Genomic DNA, 21,511 nt, shown 5'->3' on the forward strand with positions numbered 1-21,511 from the left:
GGGTGCAGAAAATCCAGGATTTCTGGGGTGAAACCCGGCTTTATTGGCTCGACCGTGCCCCCACACACAAGCCCTGTCCTTGGGGGCCGTGAACGCTGCGCCCAGCCCCATCCCACACGGGTCCCCATCCCTCTGGGTTTTGGCGACGTGCCGGAGCATCCCTCGGGGAGAGGTGGTGCATGATGTTCACATCCCCCAGCATCCACGTGTCCCCCCCGCCGGGTGTCTGGTCAGAATTTGTCCTCCTGGGGTGGCCTCGTGCTCCATCAGGTTGTCCAAAGGCTGCTGGCTCCCCCGGCTGGCCCTCAGTCGGCACCAGGCTCCCCGGAGCAGCAGGGATTGCCGGTGGCCGCAGGGACAGCTGGCTGCTGAGGTCAGGGACAGGCAAAAGGAGGTGCTGAGGGGGTCACAAACCCTCCCTGGGGGTCCCAAACCGTCCCTGGGGGTCCAGGGCACATCAGGAGCATCCTAAAAACCTCCCCACACAGCGCTTTGGGTGCACACCGTGCCCAGAATTGTGCCCTGGGCTGGCAGCTGCCAGGAGAGGGGGGGGGGAATACCTGGGAAGGCAGCGGCTGTCCTGGGGGGGGGTCCGGCTGGCAGAAGGTGGTCTCGGTCAGCTCCTGGGCTTGGGGGTTCTCTGCCCCTTTCCTGTCCTCCTGCTAGAGAGGAGCAGCAGCACAAGGAGGTGCTGAGCATCCTCACCACGGCTGCAGCAGGTGGGGAAACTGAGGCACGGGCTGGGGAGGGGGGGAAGTGCTGGAGCAGCCCCCACGTGCCCGGCTCACCTGGGCAGCGGGGATGATCAGGGCGGTGTCGTGCTCTTGGACAAGCGCATCTGCAACGCAACACACGGGGCCGAGTCAAGGCACTAGGAGCGGGCAGAGGCTGCGCTAACGAGCGTTGCCCTAACGAGGAACCCGCTCGCGGCTCACCTGAGAAGTCGCTGATGGAGGTGGTTGGCTCCCGTGTCCCTGCGGGGCAGGGCAGACACACGCATGACATTAGAGAGGCTGAAAAGCCATTAATAAAACAACAACAACAACAAAAACACACAGCGAGGTCCCGCTGGGATGAGGAGTGAGCAGGTTTGGGTTTTGCTTGGCGAGGCCAAGAGCTCGGGTTTGTGCCAAAACAGAGAGAGGCCGAAGCTTCGTGGCACAGGGGAGCCCAAAAGGTGCAAAACTGAACAGAAGAAGCCTCCTCCAGCACGAAGCCTCGTCGAGCCATGCCAGCATGGGTGGCATTTTGCTGCTTTTCGTGGTGCTCTGAGGCTGGGAGGGTTTGCCACCACCCTTTGCTGCTGAACCCATCACAGGGCTGCCCCAACCACGGGTGCCCCGGTAAGGAGCTCACCTTCACCCTTGGTCCTCCGGTAGGTGAAGAAGAGCACGAGCAGAGCAAGGAGCACAAAGATGACAGGGGACCAGTACTTGACGGGAACTCCCGACCCATTTCCTATGGGGAGAGACTGGAGATGGGGGCTTGCTGCCAGCAAAAGGGGGTCAGGGGCACTGGGGGGGCTGCAGGACCCTCCAGGGCGGTGGCATTTGGTGGCACAGCCCCGAGCCACATCTCGTCCTTGCCCCATGGCACTCACGGGTTTGGTTCCCCAGGCTGCCTGCTTGCGTCGGCGCGGTGATGTTGGGGGGGTCCCTGGTCGAAGTGGGGGTTGGAGAGGCCGCAGGCCACGTCTTCATCCCATCCACGTCCCTGGTGGCCGCGGTGGGGTCTCCCGTAGCCTCTGGGTTGTCATCGTGCTGGATGACGTTCTGGTCCCACAGCTCCTCTCCTTTGAGGGTGAGTGCTGGGCACAAGGCTCGTTAATTGACGCTAGGGCCGAGCAGCCCCAGCGACACCAACCCCGCACATCCAAATATTAGGAACTCGAGGTAGGACACTGAAGCCTCACACCAAGCAGCACGTGGCATCGGGGCTGCACAAGCCCCACCGGGATCCTGATCCTGAGCAGCTCACCAGCAGTGCCAGCGTGGTGGCTGTGCCATGGTGGCACAACGGGGCCATGGCTCAGGGACACCCAACTGGTGCCAGGGACGAGCAAGGGGCCGGGTGGGCAGCGAGCATCCCGGCTGCGGTGCTGGTACAGAGCTGGGATTGATGCTCAGAGCCAGCAGCACGGTGAGGTTGGGGTTCACAGCAGAGCCCTGGGTGCTGAGGGAGCTCGGGGTGCCCAAAGCCTCCCCCTGTGCGCAAGCCAAGCCATAAAGCAGGAGGCCGGAGCCACGCTCCCCATAAAATATCAGGGCCAGCACCCTGCCCTGATGCAGGGGCTGCAGTGCCCTGGGCAGCCATCGCGGCCTTGCACCCCCGGCCTTCACGCCGCCCCCTCTTCCTCTTCCTCTTCTTCTTTCTTCCCTCCCAGCCCTGCAGGTGGGGGCACCCCGAGGCCCCGTGTCGCCCCCCCAGCCCCACTCACCAGCCCCAGCACCAAGCACGGCGACGCAGAGCCACCTCCAGCCGGCTCCGCTCGCCTCCATCCCCTCTGCCCCTCCGAGCCCTCCACCGCGGCTCCTCGCAGCCGAATTTGCAATGCCTTCCTTCCCCTTTCTGCCCAGCCAACGGCTTCCTGTGAGCACAAAGGTGCTGCCGACATAAAGCGATGATTAATGGGCAGAAAGCATCCCGGGGGGCACCGCCGGGGCTGCGATGGGGTAAGGGACAGCGCCCCAGCCATCACCAGCATGCGCGAAGGAGGCGGAGATGCTCCAGCACTGCCCCAGCTCCCTTTGGGCCCTTTCCTGGTGTCACCAGTGCTGCTTCGAGCCCTGGACGTTGCCCTGGTGGGCTGCCACAGGGGCAAATCCCTTGGCAAAGCATATGGCCCACTGAGGTTTTTTATTTTTTAATGGATCGGCAGAAATTCAAGAAAACACAAAAACAAGTCTTATCTGGCTGCACCGTGAAAACGCGGAGAACAAAGTAACACCATGGGTTAGTCACTAATAAGACTGTTCACCCCCCCCCCCCCAAAAAAAAAAAAAAATATGCAGACAGAAATTGAGCTCAGATGTGTCTCGCATTTTTATTCCAGCAGCTCCTAGAGGGCTCTCCTGTGCCAGGCACTTCAAAGAAATCTCCGGTTTCATCCCTGAATAATTTACTATCCGCACAGACAAGACAAAGAGCAGGGGGAAGCAGCACGCACAGGAAGAGGCTTCCATGGGTGCGGCGTCTGTCTGGAAAACTGACGGCAAGGTGCACGTCCTGCTCAGCACCAGCTCTGCTGGGGATGATGCAGACCCGGGCACCGCGTCCTCCCCGAGCATCCCGACCTCACCCGGTCCCTGTGGGGACGAGCCCGGGCTGTGCAGCCCCTACCACCCCATGCAGCATCTCGGAGAGCTGCTCTGCTCGGCACAGCTCTGCCTGGAAGCTGCCTAATGCTGCAGCTCCAGCACCTCACACGCGAGCACATCATGCAAGAATAAAACCTCGTGTATAAACACACCAAAGGAGGTGAGCACAGCAGCACCAGCCACACTTCTTGTTCCATTTTCCTCCAAGACCACCTCCTGCCTGCCAACGACCTCAGACCACTTCCCACCTAGCAGAACCTCATGCAGGGCTGCAAACAGCTCGCTCGTGGCACTAAGAAAACCCCACAAGTGGTGGGGGAGCTGCGAGGTCTCCACCAGCTCCTCATGAGCACCAAAAGAGCAAGCACAAGTGCTGAAGCCACAGTGCGCCCTTATCTTATTCCTTTACTGTGTTTTTAAAAGTGTTATTTTTACTTTCTCTTTGTCCCATAACCGAATAAGTCAAAGTATTTGCACAGTTAAAGAGTGTAGTAAAAAAACATGGCTTTAGGACTCTTCTCAGGTCTTCCCATCCCCTCGCGCAGCCTCCTCGATGCTCCTCGCTGCATGAGCATCCCAAGAGCAAGGTCTCTGCGTGGCAGGGCTGGGTTGGCAGCCACAGTTTTGTTCCACATTTCTCTGGCCAGAGAGTGCAGAAAGAGGATCCCAAGTCTCACCAGGATGCCAAAACACGGGCAGAGCTCCTGTGCCAGACGAGCGTCTCTGCCTGCACCGCATCCCCCAGGCGCTTACGTCCTTGTGCCGAGGCCAGCATGACCGAGGCGGTGGTGCTGAGCCAGGAGGGGATGCCACAGCCCGGCGTGCTGGCACCATGAGCAGGGCAGGCTCACGGGTGTGCTGGGCTCTGTCTGCGCCGTGGCACCCAGCTCGCTGACCGGTCAGTAGAGGCTGATCTGCTCCTAGCACCCCAGCGTGCTGCCGCCCAGCTCATCCACCTGCAGTCACAAATGGACACAGCTGTACAAAGCTCCCAGCAGCCAATGCCTCTGGTAACATCAGAGGAGGCCCTCAGGCTTCCTCAGAAGTGCTGGGCCCTGAGGAAAAGCAGTGGCAACCCCTCTGGCCTTGCCCCGAGCCCCTGACCCCAGCACCAGGGCGTTGCGATGCGCTCAAGGGACGAGCTGCCCCTTCGCGCTGCCTCCCCGCCACGCTCAGGTCCCATTTCTGCCCCCAGGGTTTCGCCTCCCCCCCCAGGGGGAGATGGCCATGAGCACCAACGCACCTGGGCCATGTTCTGGACGGTGGAATAAATGGTTTTGGAGGTCTCTACCTCAGGGGCCGGCGTCTTCTTTCGGTCATTTTTCTGTGCACAAGGGAAATCCTGCATTTGCAGAAAAAGGTTTTTTTTTTAATGCTTCCAGGGCGCAGAAGTAACGGCTTGGAGAGCCGAGGCCACCTGAATTTGGTGGGGCTGGGGACCAAGGCCCTGGTGACATGTGGGGAAGCACAGGCAGGTGGCTGTGGCTTTGACAGCTTCTCTGGGCTGTCCCCTTTGCTGTCCCCAGGAGGAACCAGCAGACAGAAGCGGGGCCGTCCGGCTGCCCTCCTCCCCCCATATCCCCACCACGCGTCCCCTGCCCTGTCCCCATCCCACGCAGGGACCCCAAAGGGGTTGCCAGGGGTGAGCCCACAGGGACTCACCTGCTGGGCAATGCCGACCTCAGCGTACACCGTCATGTATTCTGCTGCCACCTCTGCAAGGAGAAAAAGGGGCAGGTCAGCACCGGAGCCGGCTGCGGCATCCCCGGTGCGCACCCAGCTCCTCGCCGAGGGCTGGGGGACATCCCGGCATCAACCCTGCTGTGCGCTGGCAGCCAAAGACAGTCAAAGCAAGTAGCTAGTGAAAAATAGCTTTTTATTTAAATAGAAGATGTTTTCATGCCTTAGCCGCTCCGTTTTAAGCCGCAGACATTGCAGCAAGAAGCGTTGTCAGTCTTTGTCTCATCAGACAGAGGATGGGGGGATTTTTTAAGTCCTTCATAACCCTGGTTTGGGGTCAACAGTTCAGTGCCTGTCATTTGAAACGGCCACAGGGACCAGGGCCTGCACAGAGAGGAATTTTTAGGGGAAGATTTTGCTGTTCCTGGAGGGAGAGCTGGGTCCTGCTTCTGGAGAAAGCCTCGGTCCTGCTGCTGGGTGCGCCTGCACACCCGGCCCGGGCGCACGGAAACACGAAACAAAGGGCAGCGACTGCCCCGTTCACGCCAGCTTTAGCTCAGCTTAGCGAAACAACAAGATGAACACATAAAAAAGGGGAGGGAAAGCTCTTCTGGGAAGGCACGGGCACATCCCACCGCCGATGCCGGGAGAGGAGACACCAGCAGGTGCTGCAGCCTCTCGCTGCACCCGGCCTCTCCGCTGCAATTGTGTCCTGAGTCCTGGGCACAGACCCGAAAGCGATGCCAAGCTCTTGGGGAAATCTCCAAGCTCTGCCCCCAAAGCCCCCCAGCCCCAAGGAATCCAGGCAGCAGCTTTTAGGGGCGGCACAGGCAGGCAGGAGTCGCTCAGGCTGGGCACGGTGCTGCAGCAGGGCCGTTTCACTTCTCTGCACCCCCTCTGCTGCTGCTTTCAGATTGTCCCCAAAGTCCCTCTCGTGCTTTGGCGCTGTCCTCACGGCTCCGCTTTCTTTCCTTGGGGAGGGCACAAAGGTCTCCAGTGAGGGACTGGGGCACAGGATGGCTCCAGCGGCCACAGCTTCACCTGGGGGGGGTCGGGGCCGCCTGTCCCTGTCACCGTGCGTGCAGGATGGGGGCACAGGGAGGTGCTGGGGGCTCACCAGCCCCAGCCTCGAGCGCTACCTGGGCTCAAGGGAGGATGGATGACGACCTCCAGCACATCCCGGGGGGGGTTAAAGCTTTTGGGGGGCTGTGAGAGTGGCTACGCTGCGGTGCCAAGCCCTGGAGGTGGCTGGATTCCCTCCTGATCTTGGTGACCAGCCTGTCCTCCCCAAGAAAATTGAGGAGGGAAGGAAACGCCTCGGGGGGTGTGCCTGCAAATCCTACCTGTAGCGGGAGCTCCGGGCGTGGAGGGGTTGAAGATCTTCCTGCCTGGGGGAGAAATGACACCGGGCTCTGTCACCAGCAGCCCACGCGTGGGGCTGCGCTGCAGAGGCTGCGACCTGCAGGCAGAGCCTTACCTCGGAATATCAAGAAGGCCAAGAGGACAGCCAGGATTATAAGCGCTATGATCACCGTCACGGCTATGATGCCTGTAAAGCTTCTGCTGTAGCTGTCTAGAGAGAGAAGAGGGTCCAGCAATCACGGAGGAGTCATTTGGGCACATCCTGAAGCTCATCGGCCTCTTCCCAGTGTCAGACCAGGGGGAAAGGAGCGCAGCTTTCCTCTGACCCCCGCTCAGCCCTCCCCTGTTCGGCAGAAGCTCTAATTTCATGGGGACGTGGTGCAAAGCTGGCAGGAGGTGATGCATTGCACAGGGACAAGCGACTCTGCTCTTGCATCTCCCAGACTCTGCCTCCCCATTGCATTAACAGTTCCCTGCTCCGATCCCAAACTGGGACATTCGGGCACTGACCCAGACTTCCCCTTCCAAATTTCCTCAGGTAGCAGAGACAGTGCACGGACACTGAGGATGCCCAGAAAGCCTGGATGTTCCCCCCCCTCCCAACAAGCTACAGGAAGAGATGAACCGCTCCGGCCTCAGTCTCCCCGGCCTCCAGCGCAGGGTCGGGGCAGCCCAGTGCCAGCAGCGCTGGCTCGGGCACCCTGTGACACTTGGGGACAGGACGTGGACGGGGACAGGACGTGGACGGGGCAGCACGGCAGCTCACCGGTGGCAGCAGAGTGGGTTGTGTTTTCTGGCAGCGCGGCGTGGGGAAGAGAACAGGGACAGGGGAGAGAGGTGAGCGCTTCGGCAAAGCCCCCCACCCCGGGGGGGGCCGCACTCCCTCTGCTTTCTGAGAGCCTGAGGGGCACCCGGCTGGGATCAGGATGCATCCCATCCCTGCCAGCAACCCCCGGCCCCCATCCCTGCATCCTTTGAGGGCTCTCACCTGTGCAGACGGCGGCGGGCGAGACGGTGACATTGCGGCTGCTGACGGGGTTTCGCACCGTGCAGGTGTGGGACAGCACATCCAGCTCTCCCGGCGGCTGCTCCTCCTCCACCACCAGCTCGGCCTCCTCAGCATCCAGCTGCTCACCATGGCTCCAGGAGAAGGATGTGATCCCGGGGGTGTTCACAGCGCAGCGCAGGACGTAGCGGCAGGCGTCGGCCGAGCAGTTCCGCGACACGCAGGTCACCTCCGGCTCCCGCAGCACGCCTGCAGGAAACGGGGAGGGCTCTCAGCACATCTCCCACCCTTCACTCCTGGCACGAGGCCGAAACATGAAAAGACACTCACTGTGCACCTGCAGGGTGAAGTTGGCTTTATATACGGTAGTTTTTGCTGTGTAGATACCAGCATCTTTCTTCCCCAGCTGGGAGATGGTGAGCGATCTGCCGTTGTTGGGGAAGGTCACGCGTGACTTGTAGGAGTTCTCAAAAAATGAAGGATTGAGAGACTCTCCCAGTGTGATGGTAAGCATGAGCTCTCCATTGAAACTCCAGGCCAAAATTTCTCCTTTCAGGTCCTGAAGGTGAAACGTGACAGAACCACCCTCGGCTCCATCCACTTCTAATGCACACACTGGGGAGAAAAATCAGGCTGAGCCCCGAGCACGAAACAAAGGAGGTTTGGGGGTGCCGTGCTCAAGGGGCAGGTTCAGTCCCATGTGTGGAGCCCCCCCAACCTTAGGCTTTTGGGGTTCTTTGGGGTCCAGGCCCCAATTTGCCCTCCAGCCAGCGCAGCACACATGGCACGAGGACGGCCGGTGCATCACCGCAGCTCTGGATGTCAGGGTGCTGAGAGCCAGCCCCATCATGGGGCGGTTCTGGGAGCTGGGGGGGTCCCACGTGTTTCACTCCGGGATGAAATCCTGCAGCAGGACCGGTGATTTCGCGTCCCGCAAGCGAGCGGCACGTGGTTGTGGCTGCTCTCAGCTGCGAGATCCACATTGCTTCGCAGGCCCCAGGAGCATGCAAGGGACAAAGCTCCAAGGTGCAAAGCAAAAGCCGCAAGGAGGAATCTGTGACGGTTCCAAAAAAAACAATCAAGCAGGTTCCCTTTTCTCGCAAGGAAGACAGCCGAGCTCGTCTAAATCAGCAAGAAAGCAGGTGGCTGCTTCTCTGATTTTGTGACTTCTTCCCTCTTCTGAGGAGGAAGAAGACACATTGCTGCTGTTTTGGATACTCCCAACTCTGTGCTGCCCCAGCTGGGCTAGGCTGGGAGGGGGGAGGTTTCCCCACCAGAGCCTGGAAAGGGTGGATCGTGGCCCCGAGACGCTGCTCTCTTCCCAAGGGTGCTCTTCTTCGAGGCCAAGCAAAGGAACTCCTGCCCGAACCCCCCTGCCCCTGGGACCCCTCCGGGGACGCGCTTCCCCCGCTGCAGGGAGGGGAAAAAGTTGGCAGAAGAGATAGTGCTCAGGAAGGAAATGCTGCAGGCTGATCGCGCACACCCTGGGGGCCACAGGGGCTCCTGTGGTATCCTTGCTGCTTTCCCCCTGCACCTGACAGTTTCTCTTTTGTCCACGGCCACCTGCAGACCCTGCCCAGAAGTCTTGGTTAGGAAGAGAGGAAGAGCAAAGCAGCATCTCCAGCCGACGTGGGAGCAAAGCCCGTCCTGCACCAGCGCCTGGTTAAATCCTGAGCCACCCCACCAAGGCTTGGAGACAGCTGGCTGCAAGAGCCAGATGGGAATTCACACCATTTTCCCTTCCAGGCCTCCCTCGATATTACTTCTGTGCCCATGAGTTCACGAGACTCGTGGTGACCAACGTCCCAACATCTGCAGCGGCCTGAAAACAACCAGAGAAAGCTCCTCGGTCCAAAAACAGACCCGTAACGAAACCCTGGACACGCAGCAGGCTCAGAAACAGCACGCGGGCAGCCACGGGGAACAGACCCCGCGGTTGCCACGGAGCAGAAGGGCAAAAGTGCACATCTGGGGCATATCTGGCAGCAGCTGGACAGAGGCCAGGCTGGAGCTGAGGTCCAGCACGTTCACCCGTTAGTGGGGACCACGCAAGGACGGGGGGCAAGGACCAGGTCTGGGATGTGCTGGGTGTGATTCGCCCATCCCTTGTGGGACAGCAGAGCTGAGCCCTGATAATGGGGTCAAAAAACGAGCCCCGTCCCCACGTAGGGCATTTGCACCGGCACACACCAGCTCGTCCCGGGCTCTCCGCTCTCGTGGGCATCCCCAAACTGCCTCCACCCGTGGGCTTCTCCCCTCCCTTCGTGGCACCCGGGGAAAGGAGCATCCCTCCCTTACCTGCTGGGCACAGGAAGCAGGCGAGGAGCAGGCACACGAACACCTCCATCGGAGCACGGCGCGCTCTCTGCCCTCAGCTCTCTGGTGTTGCTTTGTGGCGACAAAAGGAAGAAGATCGCGCTACGCCTTTCTCACTTCCTCCAAACAGCTCTTTAAGACCCCTGGACTGATTCAGTGGGGACTGGAACTTTTGTAGATTTTTCCAGCCTCAAGCAGCGTCCCCGGGGCCATGTCTGTGCGGTTTGAGGGTGCCCAGGCTGCCTTCTGGGGCTCCGGATGCTCTCGCACATGAGGACAACTCTCCCCACCCTCTGCCCCCCCTGCATCCCTGTGACCCTGAAGGCTGTGACAGCCCCGTGGCCACACGCTTATCTCTGACTCCTCGTGTTCCCTAAACACCCAGGGAGATGCCCTCCCGGGAAAGAAGACAGGAGAAGACAGGAGAAAGGAGGGTTTGGGGGATTTCTCCATAACGGGACCTCGCAGGCGCTTCCTGGCTTACCTGCTGGAGGTGGCCCTGCTTTAAGCCCCATTTGGTCAGTTTTGGGATGCCCGTCCGTAACATCACCCCCGCTGTTCCTCAGAGGGGGCCCAGGGGAAGGAGCCAGGCAGCCGGGGCAGGATTTTACCCCATGGGATATTCCCCTACCCCCTGGGGCAGGGAGGAGCAAGGGGCAGCAGAGACCAAGTGTTACAGACTGAGCATGGAAAGGCTGGGAGTGAACTGGGATGAAGAGGAGGGTGAGGGAATTTTTTTTTTATTTAATTGTTCCTCACTATTCTACTCTGTTACCAAGTGATAATAAATTAATTTTCCCCCAGTCGAGTCTGTTTTGCCCATGACAGTGACTGGTGAGTGCCCCCCTGTCCTTGTCTCAGCCCAGGATAATTTTCCAAGTATTTTCTGCCCCCGTTCTGTCGAGGAAAGGGTGTGAGAGAGCAGCTGGGTGGGCTCCCTGCAGCCAGCCAAGGTGATCCCACTGCCTGACACCACACAGCAGTGTCCAGCCCGTCACGAGGAGGAGTAAGGTGCAAGAAAATCCCATGGAACATGCACAATGGAAACCAAAACAGAGAAACACAATTTCCAGGCAGTGTGGCAACCGTGACAAAGTGCATGGTGGTGACAAGTGTCCCAGAAACCAGCCCCGAGGGAGCAGGGGGAATTGCGGGTCAGCACTGATGGACCCACATCATCCTTTGTAAGGGACAACGAGATCCAAACTCTCCACCCCCAAAAACTGTCCGAGGAACACCTCCACCACCAGAACTTCCAGGGTGCAGCATGACCCTGGTGTCATACTGAAATTCGGGCGAAGGAAGTGAGCTGGCGATGTCTGGCTTTAAAATCGTGCTGGTTCCTCCACCTTGGCAAGGGAAGGGGTTTCAGCTGCTCGCAGGGGCTGCCACAATCCTGCCCTGATGCGGTGCTGCGTGAGGCTGGGAGAGGAGGCAAGAGCAGGGTAATGAGATAAATCAGTCCTGCAGGGTAATTAGTCCCTGAACTGCAGTACTGCTGAAGAAGTGCACTTGGACCAGCATTGTTGCTCAGTACCAGAGTAAGAAAATCATGAGCAATCTGTTAAAAACAACCCAACAGGAAGAGCCACCCACAGCCCCCTTGGGTCATCCCACTGTCACCAGCAGCCACGTGGGTCTGCACAACCAGCACTGCTCCACCTGCGGTTACACTGCCTGGGTTCTGGGGCAACATCACCTTTTTTTTTTTTTTTTTTTTTTTTTCACTATCCTGAGTATTTTGAGTCCCCTCGCGCTCCACAGGTGGGCAGTGGTTGCACGTCGCAGGGTCAGAGCTGTATTTCTGCAAGGATGAACGAGAAAGCAGCAGGCTGCACCCTGCCAGGCACAGAAATCGGGGATCTGGCACCATTTTAGGGGCACAAAGTGAAGCGTGACTTTGCCCTTCTCTGGACCTAGATTCCTGGTGGGAGTGACAGCTTTGTGAGCAGTCTTTTCCGAGGAAAGCAGCTCAGCTGATCGGCTGATGTAACACAAGGAGGAAGCTCGGGACGTGCAAAACACCAAATCATCTTCTCGCTACCAGCACCTGATCCAGCTGCAGCCTGGCGCGTGCCTCCCCCAAACCCTTCTCAAAGGAACTGGAACTTTTTTTTTTCCCTGCAGCTGCACACGAGATCCGACAGGCTGCTGGGTTCGAGATCAGCTCGGGCTGGGACCGTTGGTGGTCCTGGGGGGGCTCCTGGCCACCCCCAGCACCCTGCTGCTGGATGCTGGCTCAGCCAGAAGTCCAGCTCTTGGAAGTGGCCGTGGGCGAGCAGCGCCGGGTGCCCTGCCCAGAGTTGTGCAACCCAAATTTCTGCAGCAGTCAGACCCAACCCCACGCCTTGTGCAAGCTGCCACGGAGCAGAGATTGAAACCCTGCTTGCAATTTGTTTTTTTCTTCTTTGGTGATTTGTCTTTTTTTTTTTTTTCCCTGTGTCGCCGGCCGTGGGCTCCCTCTAGCGAAGCCGGGGCCGTGGGCTGCAGCCGTGGGGTCCCGCAGCCTCCCCTGGCCACGTCCTGCCTCGCCCCCGGGGGCTGTGGGCTGTGGGGTCGCATCCAGCTCCTCTCCCGGTGCTCAGCATCTCATCGCTGTCCCTCAGCCCCAGCCCGCAGCGATTCCTCTCCATGCTCCAGTCCTGCGCTGGGCTCTGCTGTTCCTTGACGCCAGCTTTTTCGGGGCCAGGAGCAGCTTTTTTGGGTGCTGGAGGGGCCTGCCCTATTTGGCAGGGCTGAGCGGGATCCCCCCAGCCCAGGATGTGGGTGCTGGTCATGGGGTGTGGATGCCAGGGGTCTCGGGGCCAGGCTGCTGCCGCGCAGGGGGGCTCAGATCTTGGGCAGAGTCACGCTGGCATAAACCGTCATGGGCTCCGCGTCGGGGCTCTGCTCGCAAGGAAAGAAGGGGGTGAGCGAGGTGCCCAAATTGGGATGCCCAAAGTGGGGAACTCGCGTTCCCTTACCTGCGAGAGGGGCGAGCAGCCCCGTGGGGTGGGTGGCTCTGCCCGGGGGCTGTGCTGGATCCGGCCGGGGGCTTGGGCTGTGTCCGGGGGCAAGCCGGTGGCTGCGGCGTAGATGGTGGTGCAGGAGGGGTGCTCCGTGCCGGGGGGGCTGCAGGGGATTTTCTGCTTCTGTGCAGGGAGCAAGGGGTGAGCGGTGCCAGACAGGTCGCTGCGGGGGCTCTTCCCTCCCTTCAGCCCTGCAGGACCCCAGATTTCATCCCGGAGCAGGATTTGGGAAGGGAAAACTTTCCCCCAGAGCCACCCCCGGGATGTTAGGGGCTGGGGAAGCTGCAGCACCCAACCTTACTCCCAGAAAATCCCAAACTAAGGTGACCAGGATGGTTCTTGGGACCTCACCATGCTGGGGGGTGACACCCATGGGCCCACGACCCCCCCAGTCCCACCATGGGCATGATCTCGCCACCTCCCTGGCTCAGCCCCCACCAAATGCATCGACACCCAGTGACCAAAGCCCACTCGTGGCAGAGCCACGAGCACACACCCAGCACAGCTTTGGGGTGCTGCTGCCTTCCCTGCTGCCCGCACCCAGGCTGCAGCCCCCCAAGCATCTGCCCCCGTGCCTGGGCTGGGCTCTCTCACCTCCACCCGCTGCACTTGGGAGTAGATGGTGCGCACCTCGTTGTCCTCGGGGAGCGGCGTGTGCTTCCACAGCCGGCCTGCCAGGGGAGACAGAATCACAGAATCACAGAATTGTCTAGGTTGGAAGAGACCTCCAAGATCACCGAGTCCAACCTCTGACCTAACACTAACCAGTCCTCCACTAAACCATATCCCTAAGCTCTACATCTAAACGTCTTTTAAAGACCTCCAGGGATGGTGACTCCACCACCTCCCTGGGCAGCCTGTTCCAATGTCTAACAACCCTTTCGGTAAAGAAGTTCTTCCTAACATCCAACCTAGAACACCCTGGTGCAACTTCAGCCCATTCCCCCTCGTCCTGTCACCAGGCACATGGGAGAATAGACCAACCCCCACCTCGCTACAGCATCCTTTAAGGTACCTGCAGAGAGCAATAAGGTCGCCCCTGAGCCTTCTCTTCTCCAGGCTGAACAAGCCCAGCTCCCTCAGCCGCTCCTCGTAGGACTTGTTCTCCAGGCCCCTCACCAGCTTCGTCGCCCTTCTCTGCACCCGCTCAAGCACCTCGATGTCCTTCTTGTAGCGAGGGGCCCAAAACTGAACACAGTACTCGAGGTGCGGCCTCACCAGAGCCGAGTACAGGGGGACAATCTCTTCCCTAGCCCTGCTGGTCACAGTGTTTCTTATACAAGCCAGGATGCCGTCGGCCTTCTTGGCCACCTGAGCACACTGCTGGCTCCTATTCAGCCAACTATCAACCAATACTCCCAGGTCCTTCTCTGCCAGGCAGCTTTCCAACCACTCATCTCTCAGCCTGTAGCTCTGCTTGGGGTTGTTGTGCCCCAGGTGCAGGACCCGGCACTTGGCCTTGTTGAACTTCATGCAGTTGACCTCAGCCCATCGGTGCAGCCTATCCAGATCCTCCTGCAGAGCCTTCCTACCCTCGAGCAGATCGACACACACACCTAACTTGGTGTCATCTGCAAACTTACTGAGGGTGCACTCGATCCCCTCATCCAGATCATCGATAAAGATATTAAAGAGAACTGGCCCCAGTACTGAGCCCTGGGGGACTCCACTAGTGACTGGCCTTCAACTGGATTTGATTCCATTCACCACAACTCTTTGGGCCAGGCAAAGTCACCGTGGTGCCGTAGGACAGCTTCTGGGGACCCCCCTTGCACCCTGCTCCTGACCCCAAAGCATCACAAGGGACAGCCTCGGTGTTTCCCCAGCACTGCAGGGTGGTGGGCTCAGCACTGCACGTCCCCAGCACGGTGAATTTGTCCCTTTGTGAATTTTGTCCCCCTTTGTGAATTTGTCCCTGCACAGGGGCAGGGGAGCAGGGTGGCTGGCGCCCTCATCGAGGTGTCTGGGGAGATGATGCTGTCACAAATTTGGGCTGGGATCATGCATTTCCCCTTGAAACCATGTGATATGATCACAGAAGCATAGCATCCGGGTAAAGCACTTGAGATGTGCTAGGTGAAGCAGGTATATACATATATATAAATATATATTTCTTTTTTAAGCTGGTTTCCTTCCTGCCTTTCATCCCGTGCTTCAAAAGAAGCAGGTTTCGCTCCCTCCCCAGCACCACAGACCCCAAGACAAGGTACTGCAGGGATCAGCCTGGCTGGGGGGGCTGTGATCCCATCCTTTTCTCCCTCACAAACACCTCCCGTGCCCCCAGCTGCACTCCCTGACACTCACCCACGTGTAAGGCAGTGAAGACCCCGATGAGGACCAGCACGACCACTATGGGCACCACCAGCAGCACGAGGTTCAGCCCCGGACTGGCACTCCCTGTAGTGCAGAGAGGGAAAATGGTCAACACCAGCCCCCCAGCAGAAAAACCTCCCCATTTAAAACCATCCTGGGTCTTGTCATCTACATCTGAGGCTGATTTTTTCGGTAGAACAGGAAACGAGGGGCAGGAAATGCTTTCTTTTGAACTCGGCTTTCAATAAGCACCTCCAAACTGCAGCCGTCAGCGAAAAAGCTGCTGGGGGCTAGATCGGGGCCAGATAAGGCCCTAAATACCGCTCTGGTGGCTTCGCAGGGATCGGGGGGGAGATAGCCTCTGGGTGCTGCAGGTGTATGGGAAGGGAGCCCGGGGACAGAGCTCTGAGGGTGGCACCGGGCTGCCACCACCGTTAATGCATGTGGCACAGGGGTGTCCCCATGTGCAAGGGGCTGGGGGGACAAGGGGAGACAAACATGCCCAAAACTCTGGCATCATCTCCTTTTGGCATCTTCTTTTTCCAGTCAAGGCCTGGAGACGCCATGGGGACGTTTGCTGGGCACAGGGTGCTGTGAGAGCCCCGGAGTGGGTCAGCACCACAGGGAGGTGACTTCACACCGTGTCCCCGGGGAAAGGGGCAGCCGCTGCTTCCCCCAGCCCCAGCAAAAGTCCCAACATCACGAGGAAGGGCAAGAAAACCCCAGTGAGAGAGAACACGGCTTTTGCCCCGAAAACCTCCAAAGGGGAAGTTGTCACCGAGGTTTTTTTTCAATCCTCCCCGGCCCTCCCAGCGTGCAAATCGCATGCATTGAAAATGAGCCTTGGGCACCGGGGCGCAGCGAGTGCGGGGATGAGACCCACGGCTCGGCGTTTACGGGAAGGACCGGGCAGCCCTGAGCAGGCAACGCTGCGGCCGCTTTTCCTGCAAAAGGCTCCTCTGAGGCTGCCGAAAGCAACGTGAAAAAAATCCCCTGCAGAGCCAGAGCGGGGCTGGAGGTGGGAAAGAGCCGGGTTGGCGGCTGTAGCATCCCCGGGGACTCACCCCGCTGCTCGAAGCTGCAGGCGGAGGAGTTGAAGGTGACGGCGCTGCTGCTGACGGGGTTGCTGGCGGTGCAGGCGCAGGCCAGGCTGGTGGCGTTGAGGTGGTAGGAGAGGTGCAGGAGGCTGCCGTTGTGGGCGCAGGGCGACGAGGAGCTGGCCTCCAGGCCGGTCCAGCTGTAGGACACGTTGTCCCCCCTGGCCGCCGTGCAGTTGAGGGTGACGGTGCAGCTGTCGTTGGCCAGAGCCCAGCTGAGGACCTGGATGTTGGGATCGGACACCGGCTCTGGGTGGGGAGAAGGGACAGAGGCTCGTTTCTGGGGAAGGATGGAAACGCCACCTCGTCCCCTGGCCTGGGAAATCCCACCGACCTCCCCTAGCTCCAAGGGAGGTGGGGAGAAATCGATCTGGCCCCAGGCCTGCTGCGGCCTCTCCAAACAAGGACGAGGTCTTCATGTACCCAAATACTCCTGGGGATACTAGAGAGGGTCCTGGACAACACGGGGGGCATCTCTCACCACCCCCACACCCCACCCCATTGCTGCCCACCTCCCAGACCCGCTCCCAGCACCACAAGAGGCCATCACAGCCCTCCAAAACCAGTGCCTCTCACCATACACTTCCAGCTGTATCTGCCAGACCTTCTCCTTCGCGTCCTTGCTGATGATGTACTCGTAGAGCCTCTGGTCCTGCCGCTTGGTGCTGAGGATCTCCAGCGAGAAGTTGGAGGAGTGGAAGTGGTTCTGGCTCGGAGCGTAGTTGGTATAGTTTCCATTCGCGTACTTGAGCAGGACTTCCTTGCTATGCGGGTCCGCTGTGTCCCGCTTCCACGTGGCCACCCCAAAGCTCTGGGTGAGGTTCTGGAATTCCTGGGGGATCCACAGGACCGTCGCCTTCCCCAGCGTGCCCAGCACAGTCTCCCTCGTCCCACGGCCCATGCCTGGGAGAAGAGCAGAGAGAAGGGCTGACGCAGGCAGAGATGCATGAGGACAGCTCGGAGGGCTCACAGAAGCTGCGCCCTCCCTGGTGCTGCTGGAGAACAGATGCCACCCGAGCTGCACGAGCAGGGAACGGTGTTGGACCCACCCTGGTAATCTGGAGATGGCATCTGCTCAACAATCTGCTCGGCTGCTTTACTGAACTGCATTTTCAGCCCGCCTGAACCCTTGCTCGCGCACCACATCCTGCGCCAGCGACTGCCATGGCTCTCAGGGTAGGAGGGAACGCGAGGCGCTCCGTGCCCCAACGTCCCTGCGTGCTCCCAGCTCACAGGGACCCCTTCAGCACCCACTGGAGCGGGCCTACCTCGAGCAGGGGAAGGCTATTGTGGCCCTGGTCCCATAGGGAGGTGATGCCCATGGGGTGGCCGGAGCACCCTGGAGCAGTCTTGGTGACACCAGGGTCACTTGGATGGAAATGATGCTTGGTGGACCTCGGCCAAAGCCTGTGGCTGGGTGTGCATCACGGCATGCGCCCCCCTGAAGTGCTGCAGCTACAGAAACCTCCCTGGGGAGTTTTCTTTGAGGAATTGCAGGAAACACAGCCCCACAGGCTGGCTCTCCCTTCTCCTCTCACCCAGGAGCTAGTAGGCAGTGAGGAGACGAGGTGGTCCCATGGTGTCTCTTGGGTGTCTCTTGTCTCTCACCAAGAGGGCGACTGAGCAGCTCCAATGATGGTTGGCACATGCACCCCAATGTACCCAAAAGCATCCCGCCCGCCCAGCTGTCCTGGGAGAGGTGCAGTTCATGGCTTCTACCCTTCTACCCAACCCTTTCCTGCTTCAGGCTGTGACCCCATGATTCACATTTGCCCACAGCCTCCGTGAACCCTGAGCTTGTTTTTGTAGGAAATAGTGCGAAGAACGATGCCAGCTCAGCACCGCTCGCTGATGGAGCACAGAGGGGACCCGACCATGTCACCCCCATGTTTCCTATCCACTTCTTTCCACTGAGGTGGGGGCTTGTCCCAGAAAGGAAAAGGAAAGTGTGGGACTCGCTGCAGAAGAGCAAGCCTGGTGGGGCCCAGATAAGCCCAGTATCCGCCTCTCCTGCTGCACACACATTTCCAGTAAAAACCACAAGAGAGCTCAGAGCGACCGTTTTCCTCACCCACCATCCCGAGCACATGCCATCACTTATTTTTTCCCCCTCCATGGCACAAAACACAGCAGCTTCAGAGCTGTCCCTGTGAATTACGTCTCCACGGCGCCGACCCAGCCATGCAGACACGGCCGTTATCCCGCAGAAATGCCGAGCCCCGGCTGACCCAGCAGCTGCCACGTTTACTGTAAAGCCCAGCACGGAGCTGGATGTTGTCTTTTCTTGGCGGCCTGGAGCGCGGCAGTTAAGCTCCTGATTAATTACTGAATGGAAAAGCCCTTTTTGCATCACGTTAGAAAAACCCTCTGCCCCGGCAAGAAGCAGCTCCCGGGGAGAGGAGGAGACGTCTCCCCATGGGGAAGGCAGCTCGGCTGGAGCAGGGATGCTGTGGGAGGGATGCGAAGAGGGCCAAAAGCATCCGCACAAACCCAGCTGGAGGGGCTGGAGGAACACAAGCGATGTGAAGGGTCCAAAGCAGCCCCTGCTTTGGACCCTTCAGGGTCAGGTATTGTGTTCGTGGGACTTTCGGCACGCTGGCCGGACAGAAAACCCCAGGGAGATTTCAAGGGCAGGTATTCTAGTAACAGTGAGCCAGCAGAGTTGAGCAGAAACCCCAGCTCCACGAAGCTGCTGGTTTCCTGGCCGAAGCTTTCGGTTTGTGCCCGGCGAGGACGCAGAGGGCTGCAAGGGGACACAGTGTCCCCCGGGGATGGGGACGCTGGGCTGGCACCAAAAAGGGGGGTCGGGATTTATCACTGACCTCCTTCTGCTTGGCTCGGGGGCCCCGGCTCCCCCCAAACTTCTGCACAGGTTTAACACTGAACTTTTCTCAGCACCCTCCCACTACATGCTGCAGCCCCTGGAAAGGAGGACCCCGCGCCTTGGCACTGCCCCGACCCCTCCTGGGTTTTCTGGGTGTCCCCCGACCCTTTGCACCACAGGGACTGTGGGTGCTGGGCCTGGAGGGGTCTCAGCACCCAGCAAAGACGATCCAGAGGGGTTTGAATCATTCATTTTTAAACAGAAAGTGACAACGTCCCCAGACATCACCGGCTCCCACTCCTACACCTTTTATTGCTGGGGTACAATCTCCCAGCCCACTGGCACCTCAAGCTGAGGTAACCCAAGATAAAATCTGCCAAAATCTGCCAAATCTACCACACACCTCCCGTACCCCAGCCCACATCTGGTAGCGAATGATTTGCTCGGTGCTGTTACTACCTCGTTAAAACACACACAGAGTACTTCGTTACTGCAAATACACTATCCCCATCACCATCTTTGCCCCTCCAGCCTCTCTTATTCACTCCTCCCTCGGTCTGCCTGCTAGGAGCGTATTAGGGATGCACGGCACATCCAGCCTGGAGTTGTGAGTCATTTGTCTTCCAGATGAATATTTATATTTATCTGCCTGCCCACCCAGCGCACGGCTCCCAATTTCTAAAAGCCCCAATACCTGACGATCCCCAAACCATCCGAACCACGTATTTTGCAGGTAGGAAGGCGTTATGTACCCCAGACACGGCAGAAGGAGACGACCAGCCAGAGACACACGCTGCAGCCCATGCCTCGCTTCACGGAGCTGCTGCCGGAATGAAGCTAATATCTGCTGCCGGGCTCATTATAAGAACAGGTGTACTCAAATCAGAGGCACTGCTGTGGGCCATGTGTTTCCTGTTTTTTTCAGCAGAATGACTGTTTTTCTTGAGTGGAAACTATTCAAAGCGTAGAGTCACTGCTGAATGCTTCACTGGAGAGCACCAGAGAGACTTGCAAGAAGGACCCAAACCATTGATTTATCGTTTTCACCAGAACTACATCATCCAGCCACAGGTCCTTAACCCAAACCCAAAAGAAGAGGAAACAGACAGTAAGAAAATTATTTCATGTACGGTAACAGCTTCCTGGGGCTGCCCGGCGCCTGTGAATGCGGTGGAGGGGAAAAAGGAGGTGAAACGAGCGGATCCCACACCACAGCAGCCACAAAGCTCAGCAGGGCCCCTCGCTGCAGGAAAAACACTGGATATTTTGGGATTAGCCCACTCTGGATGCACGGGACCCTTGGTGGTTCCAGCCTGCAGCTTCAGCTCCATGGCCTCGCTGCAAGCAGGAGCAGAGGTGGCCTTTAACACCCATCGAGGAGAAGCCCGATCCTTGTTCTCAGGCTGAGCATCTTTTGGCCCCAGTTTGCTCCTGCACCGCTTGAGCCCATCCCCATGGGCCCAGCTCAGCCAGGACTTGGGGACGGGGACGGTCCCCGCTCCTGTGGGTGACCCCCATGTTGAAGGAGCAGGGAGGGGACATGGATGGAGCAGGGACCACGCTCAGTGAGCATCGGAGATGGGGAGCGTGGGGAAAACACCGCCCGCACGTTCCATTGCTGGGAAGGGGTGAGAAGAGCTTGCTTGGTTTTGTGTTTTTAGTGGAATGAATTATTCATCTCCGCCGTTGCTCGGCCTGCAAAGCGTTGCTGCTTTACAATGGGAGAAGGTTGTTTGTTTTTTTTTGCGTTTTTTTTTTCCTATTGCTCTTTTCACATTTTTCTTACTTTTTCTCTCCTGGTTTGCAGAAGAGAGCAGAGGCAACAGCATAAAGCACAAATTCCTCTGCTGGCTTAAAACAGACCAAATTTAAGTGTCAGGATGAAATAAAAGCTGAATTTATGCGCTTCACCATTTTTCAGCGGAGCAGAGCTCTGAGCGCTCCACGACTTTTGTCACCAATAAATTATTTCTAACACTAAAAAGCAAAGTTATGCCTAAAACCACACCAAACCAGCCGGTGCTCCCTGGCGTCCTGCCGGGCTGTTCCTTCCCACTCAGAAAGCATCTGTCTGAGAAAGCAAGGCCTTTCCCAGGAAAGGGGAGAGCTCAGCAGAGGTGTAAAATAGAAAGAATGAGTAAGAGCAGTACGGAGGGGACTCTGCTCCTTTCTCACAGCAAGGAGCGTGGGCTCGGCCGAAATTTGACAGCCGGCTCAGAGGATGCTGAAGCAGCCAGATGAGAGGGGGCTTGGGTATCTCCTTGGTCTCATGATGGAGGGGTTTGGGGCATCACCTGGGGGCATTTAGCAGAGCACCCGGCTGCCCCAGCAGAAATCCCACCAAGAGCCGGTGCTCAGGAAGGGTCTTTCCCATGGATGTGCTCTTCGGTGTTCCCACACTGGCTCGGTCATGTGGGCAGGGTGTTGTGACGGTCCCCAAGGGGGACCCTGGTTCTGTCAGGGTTTGAGTGCCCCCAGCCACCAAGAGAAATCATTCAGACAGCACAAATCCTTATCCAGGAAGTATGAAGGGGCGAGGAGAGGAAAAACGGTGGTGGGAGCTCATAGAAAAACTCCCTTTACCTGGA

The 21,511-nt window shown here is 58.8% G+C and overlaps 3 protein-coding genes across 10 annotated transcripts; all 3 read right to left on the reverse strand.

Annotated features, from left to right (window-relative positions):
- Window positions 1-3: 3 nt before the first annotated feature.
- LOC311425237 (uncharacterized protein) lies at window positions 4-2,546 on the reverse strand. 3 transcript variants are annotated; one of them, XM_084500882.1, is made up of 7 exons: window positions 2,438-2,546; window positions 1,601-1,807; window positions 1,357-1,458; window positions 936-974; window positions 789-838; window positions 561-662; window positions 4-368 (listed from the first exon to the last, which is right to left on the reverse strand). In XM_084500882.1, the coding sequence occupies exons 1-7, from the start codon at window positions 2,496-2,498 to the stop codon at window positions 306-308; spliced, it is 624 nt and encodes a 207-aa protein (XP_084357008.1). In that variant the 5' UTR covers window positions 2,499-2,546; the 3' UTR covers window positions 4-305. The 3 variants fall into 3 exon arrangements, with proteins under 3 accessions (XP_084357008.1, XP_084357010.1, XP_084357009.1); XM_084500884.1 differs by having other exon boundaries at window positions 561-659; window positions 2,438-2,540; XM_084500883.1 differs by having other exon boundaries at window positions 4-365; window positions 2,438-2,540.
- Window positions 2,547-3,018: 472 nt separating this feature from the next.
- LOC311425232 (SLAM family member 7-like) lies at window positions 3,019-10,039 on the reverse strand. Of its 4 annotated transcripts, none has more exons than XM_084500875.1 (9): window positions 9,664-10,039; window positions 7,696-7,924; window positions 7,348-7,614; window positions 7,126-7,152; window positions 6,475-6,570; window positions 6,341-6,385; window positions 4,980-5,032; window positions 4,561-4,659; window positions 3,019-4,273 (listed from the first exon to the last, which is right to left on the reverse strand). In XM_084500875.1, exons 2-9 carry the CDS (start codon window positions 7,877-7,879, stop codon window positions 4,238-4,240), a joined length of 807 nt encoding a protein of 268 aa, XP_084357001.1. In that variant the 5' UTR covers window positions 7,880-7,924; window positions 9,664-10,039; the 3' UTR covers window positions 3,019-4,237. The 4 variants fall into 4 exon arrangements, with proteins under 4 accessions (XP_084357001.1, XP_084356999.1, XP_084357000.1 ...); XM_084500873.1 differs by having other exon boundaries at window positions 7,696-7,980; window positions 9,664-10,036; XM_084500874.1 differs by lacking the exon at window positions 7,126-7,152 and having other exon boundaries at window positions 7,696-7,980; window positions 9,664-10,037.
- Window positions 10,040-10,403: 364 nt separating this feature from the next.
- LOC311425230 (signaling lymphocytic activation molecule-like) lies at window positions 10,404-20,014 on the reverse strand. 3 transcript variants are annotated; one of them, XM_084500868.1, is made up of 7 exons: window positions 19,676-20,014; window positions 16,676-17,002; window positions 16,067-16,348; window positions 14,994-15,086; window positions 13,284-13,360; window positions 12,645-12,812; window positions 10,404-12,567 (listed from the first exon to the last, which is right to left on the reverse strand). In XM_084500868.1, the coding sequence occupies exons 1-7, from the start codon at window positions 19,725-19,727 to the stop codon at window positions 12,511-12,513; spliced, it is 1,056 nt and encodes a 351-aa protein (XP_084356994.1). In that variant the 5' UTR covers window positions 19,728-20,014; the 3' UTR covers window positions 10,404-12,510. The 3 variants fall into 3 exon arrangements, with proteins under 3 accessions (XP_084356994.1, XP_084356993.1, XP_084356995.1); XM_084500867.1 differs by having other exon boundaries at window positions 13,284-13,363; XM_084500869.1 differs by having other exon boundaries at window positions 13,284-13,363; window positions 19,618-20,012.
- Window positions 20,015-21,511: the final 1,497 nt, after the last annotated feature.

This window comes from Aythya ferina (assembly GCF_964211825.1).
Source record: "Aythya ferina genome assembly, chromosome: 29".
NCBI classification, from domain to species: Eukaryota; Metazoa; Chordata; class Aves; order Anseriformes; family Anatidae; genus Aythya; species Aythya ferina.

What these genes read in the sequence shown, in the direction of transcription:
- LOC311425232 (XM_084500873.1), bottom strand. Translation starts at nt 9,712, where the DNA reads ATGGAGGTGTTCGTGTGCCTGCTCCTCGCCTGCTTCCTGTGCCCAGCA. An exon ending in AACCCACTCTGCTGCCACCG is followed by an intron (nt 6,571 to 7,125) that starts GTGAGCTGCCGT and finishes TTCTCTCTCTAG; the next exon opens with ACAGCTACAGCAGAAGCTTT. An exon ending in GCCCGGAGCTCCCGCTACAG is followed by an intron (nt 5,033 to 6,340) that starts GTAGGATTTGCA and finishes TTCTCCTTGCAG; the next exon opens with AGGTGGCAGCAGAATACATG.
- LOC311425237 (XM_084500882.1), bottom strand. Translation starts at nt 2,498, where the DNA reads ATGGAGGCGAGCGGAGCCGGCTGGAGGTGGCTCTGCGTCGCCGTGCTT. An exon ending in CAGCCTGGGGAACCAAACCC is followed by an intron (nt 1,459 to 1,600) that starts GTGAGTGCCATG and finishes CTCTCCCCATAG; the next exon opens with GAAATGGGTCGGGAGTTCCC. An exon ending in CCGGAGGACCAAGGGTGAAG is followed by an intron (nt 975 to 1,356) that starts GTGAGCTCCTTA and finishes CCTGCCCCGCAG; the next exon opens with GGACACGGGAGCCAACCACC.
- LOC311425230 (XM_084500867.1), bottom strand. Translation starts at nt 19,727, where the DNA reads ATGGGCTGCAGCGTGTGTCTCTGGCTGGTCGTCTCCTTCTGCCGTGTC. An exon ending in GATACAGCTGGAAGTGTATG is followed by an intron (nt 16,349 to 16,675) that starts GTGAGAGGCACT and finishes CTCCCCACCCAG; the next exon opens with AGCCGGTGTCCGATCCCAAC. An exon ending in GCTGCTCGCCCCTCTCGCAG is followed by an intron (nt 12,568 to 12,644) that starts GTAAGGGAACGC and finishes CCTTGCGAGCAG; the next exon opens with AGCCCCGACGCGGAGCCCAT.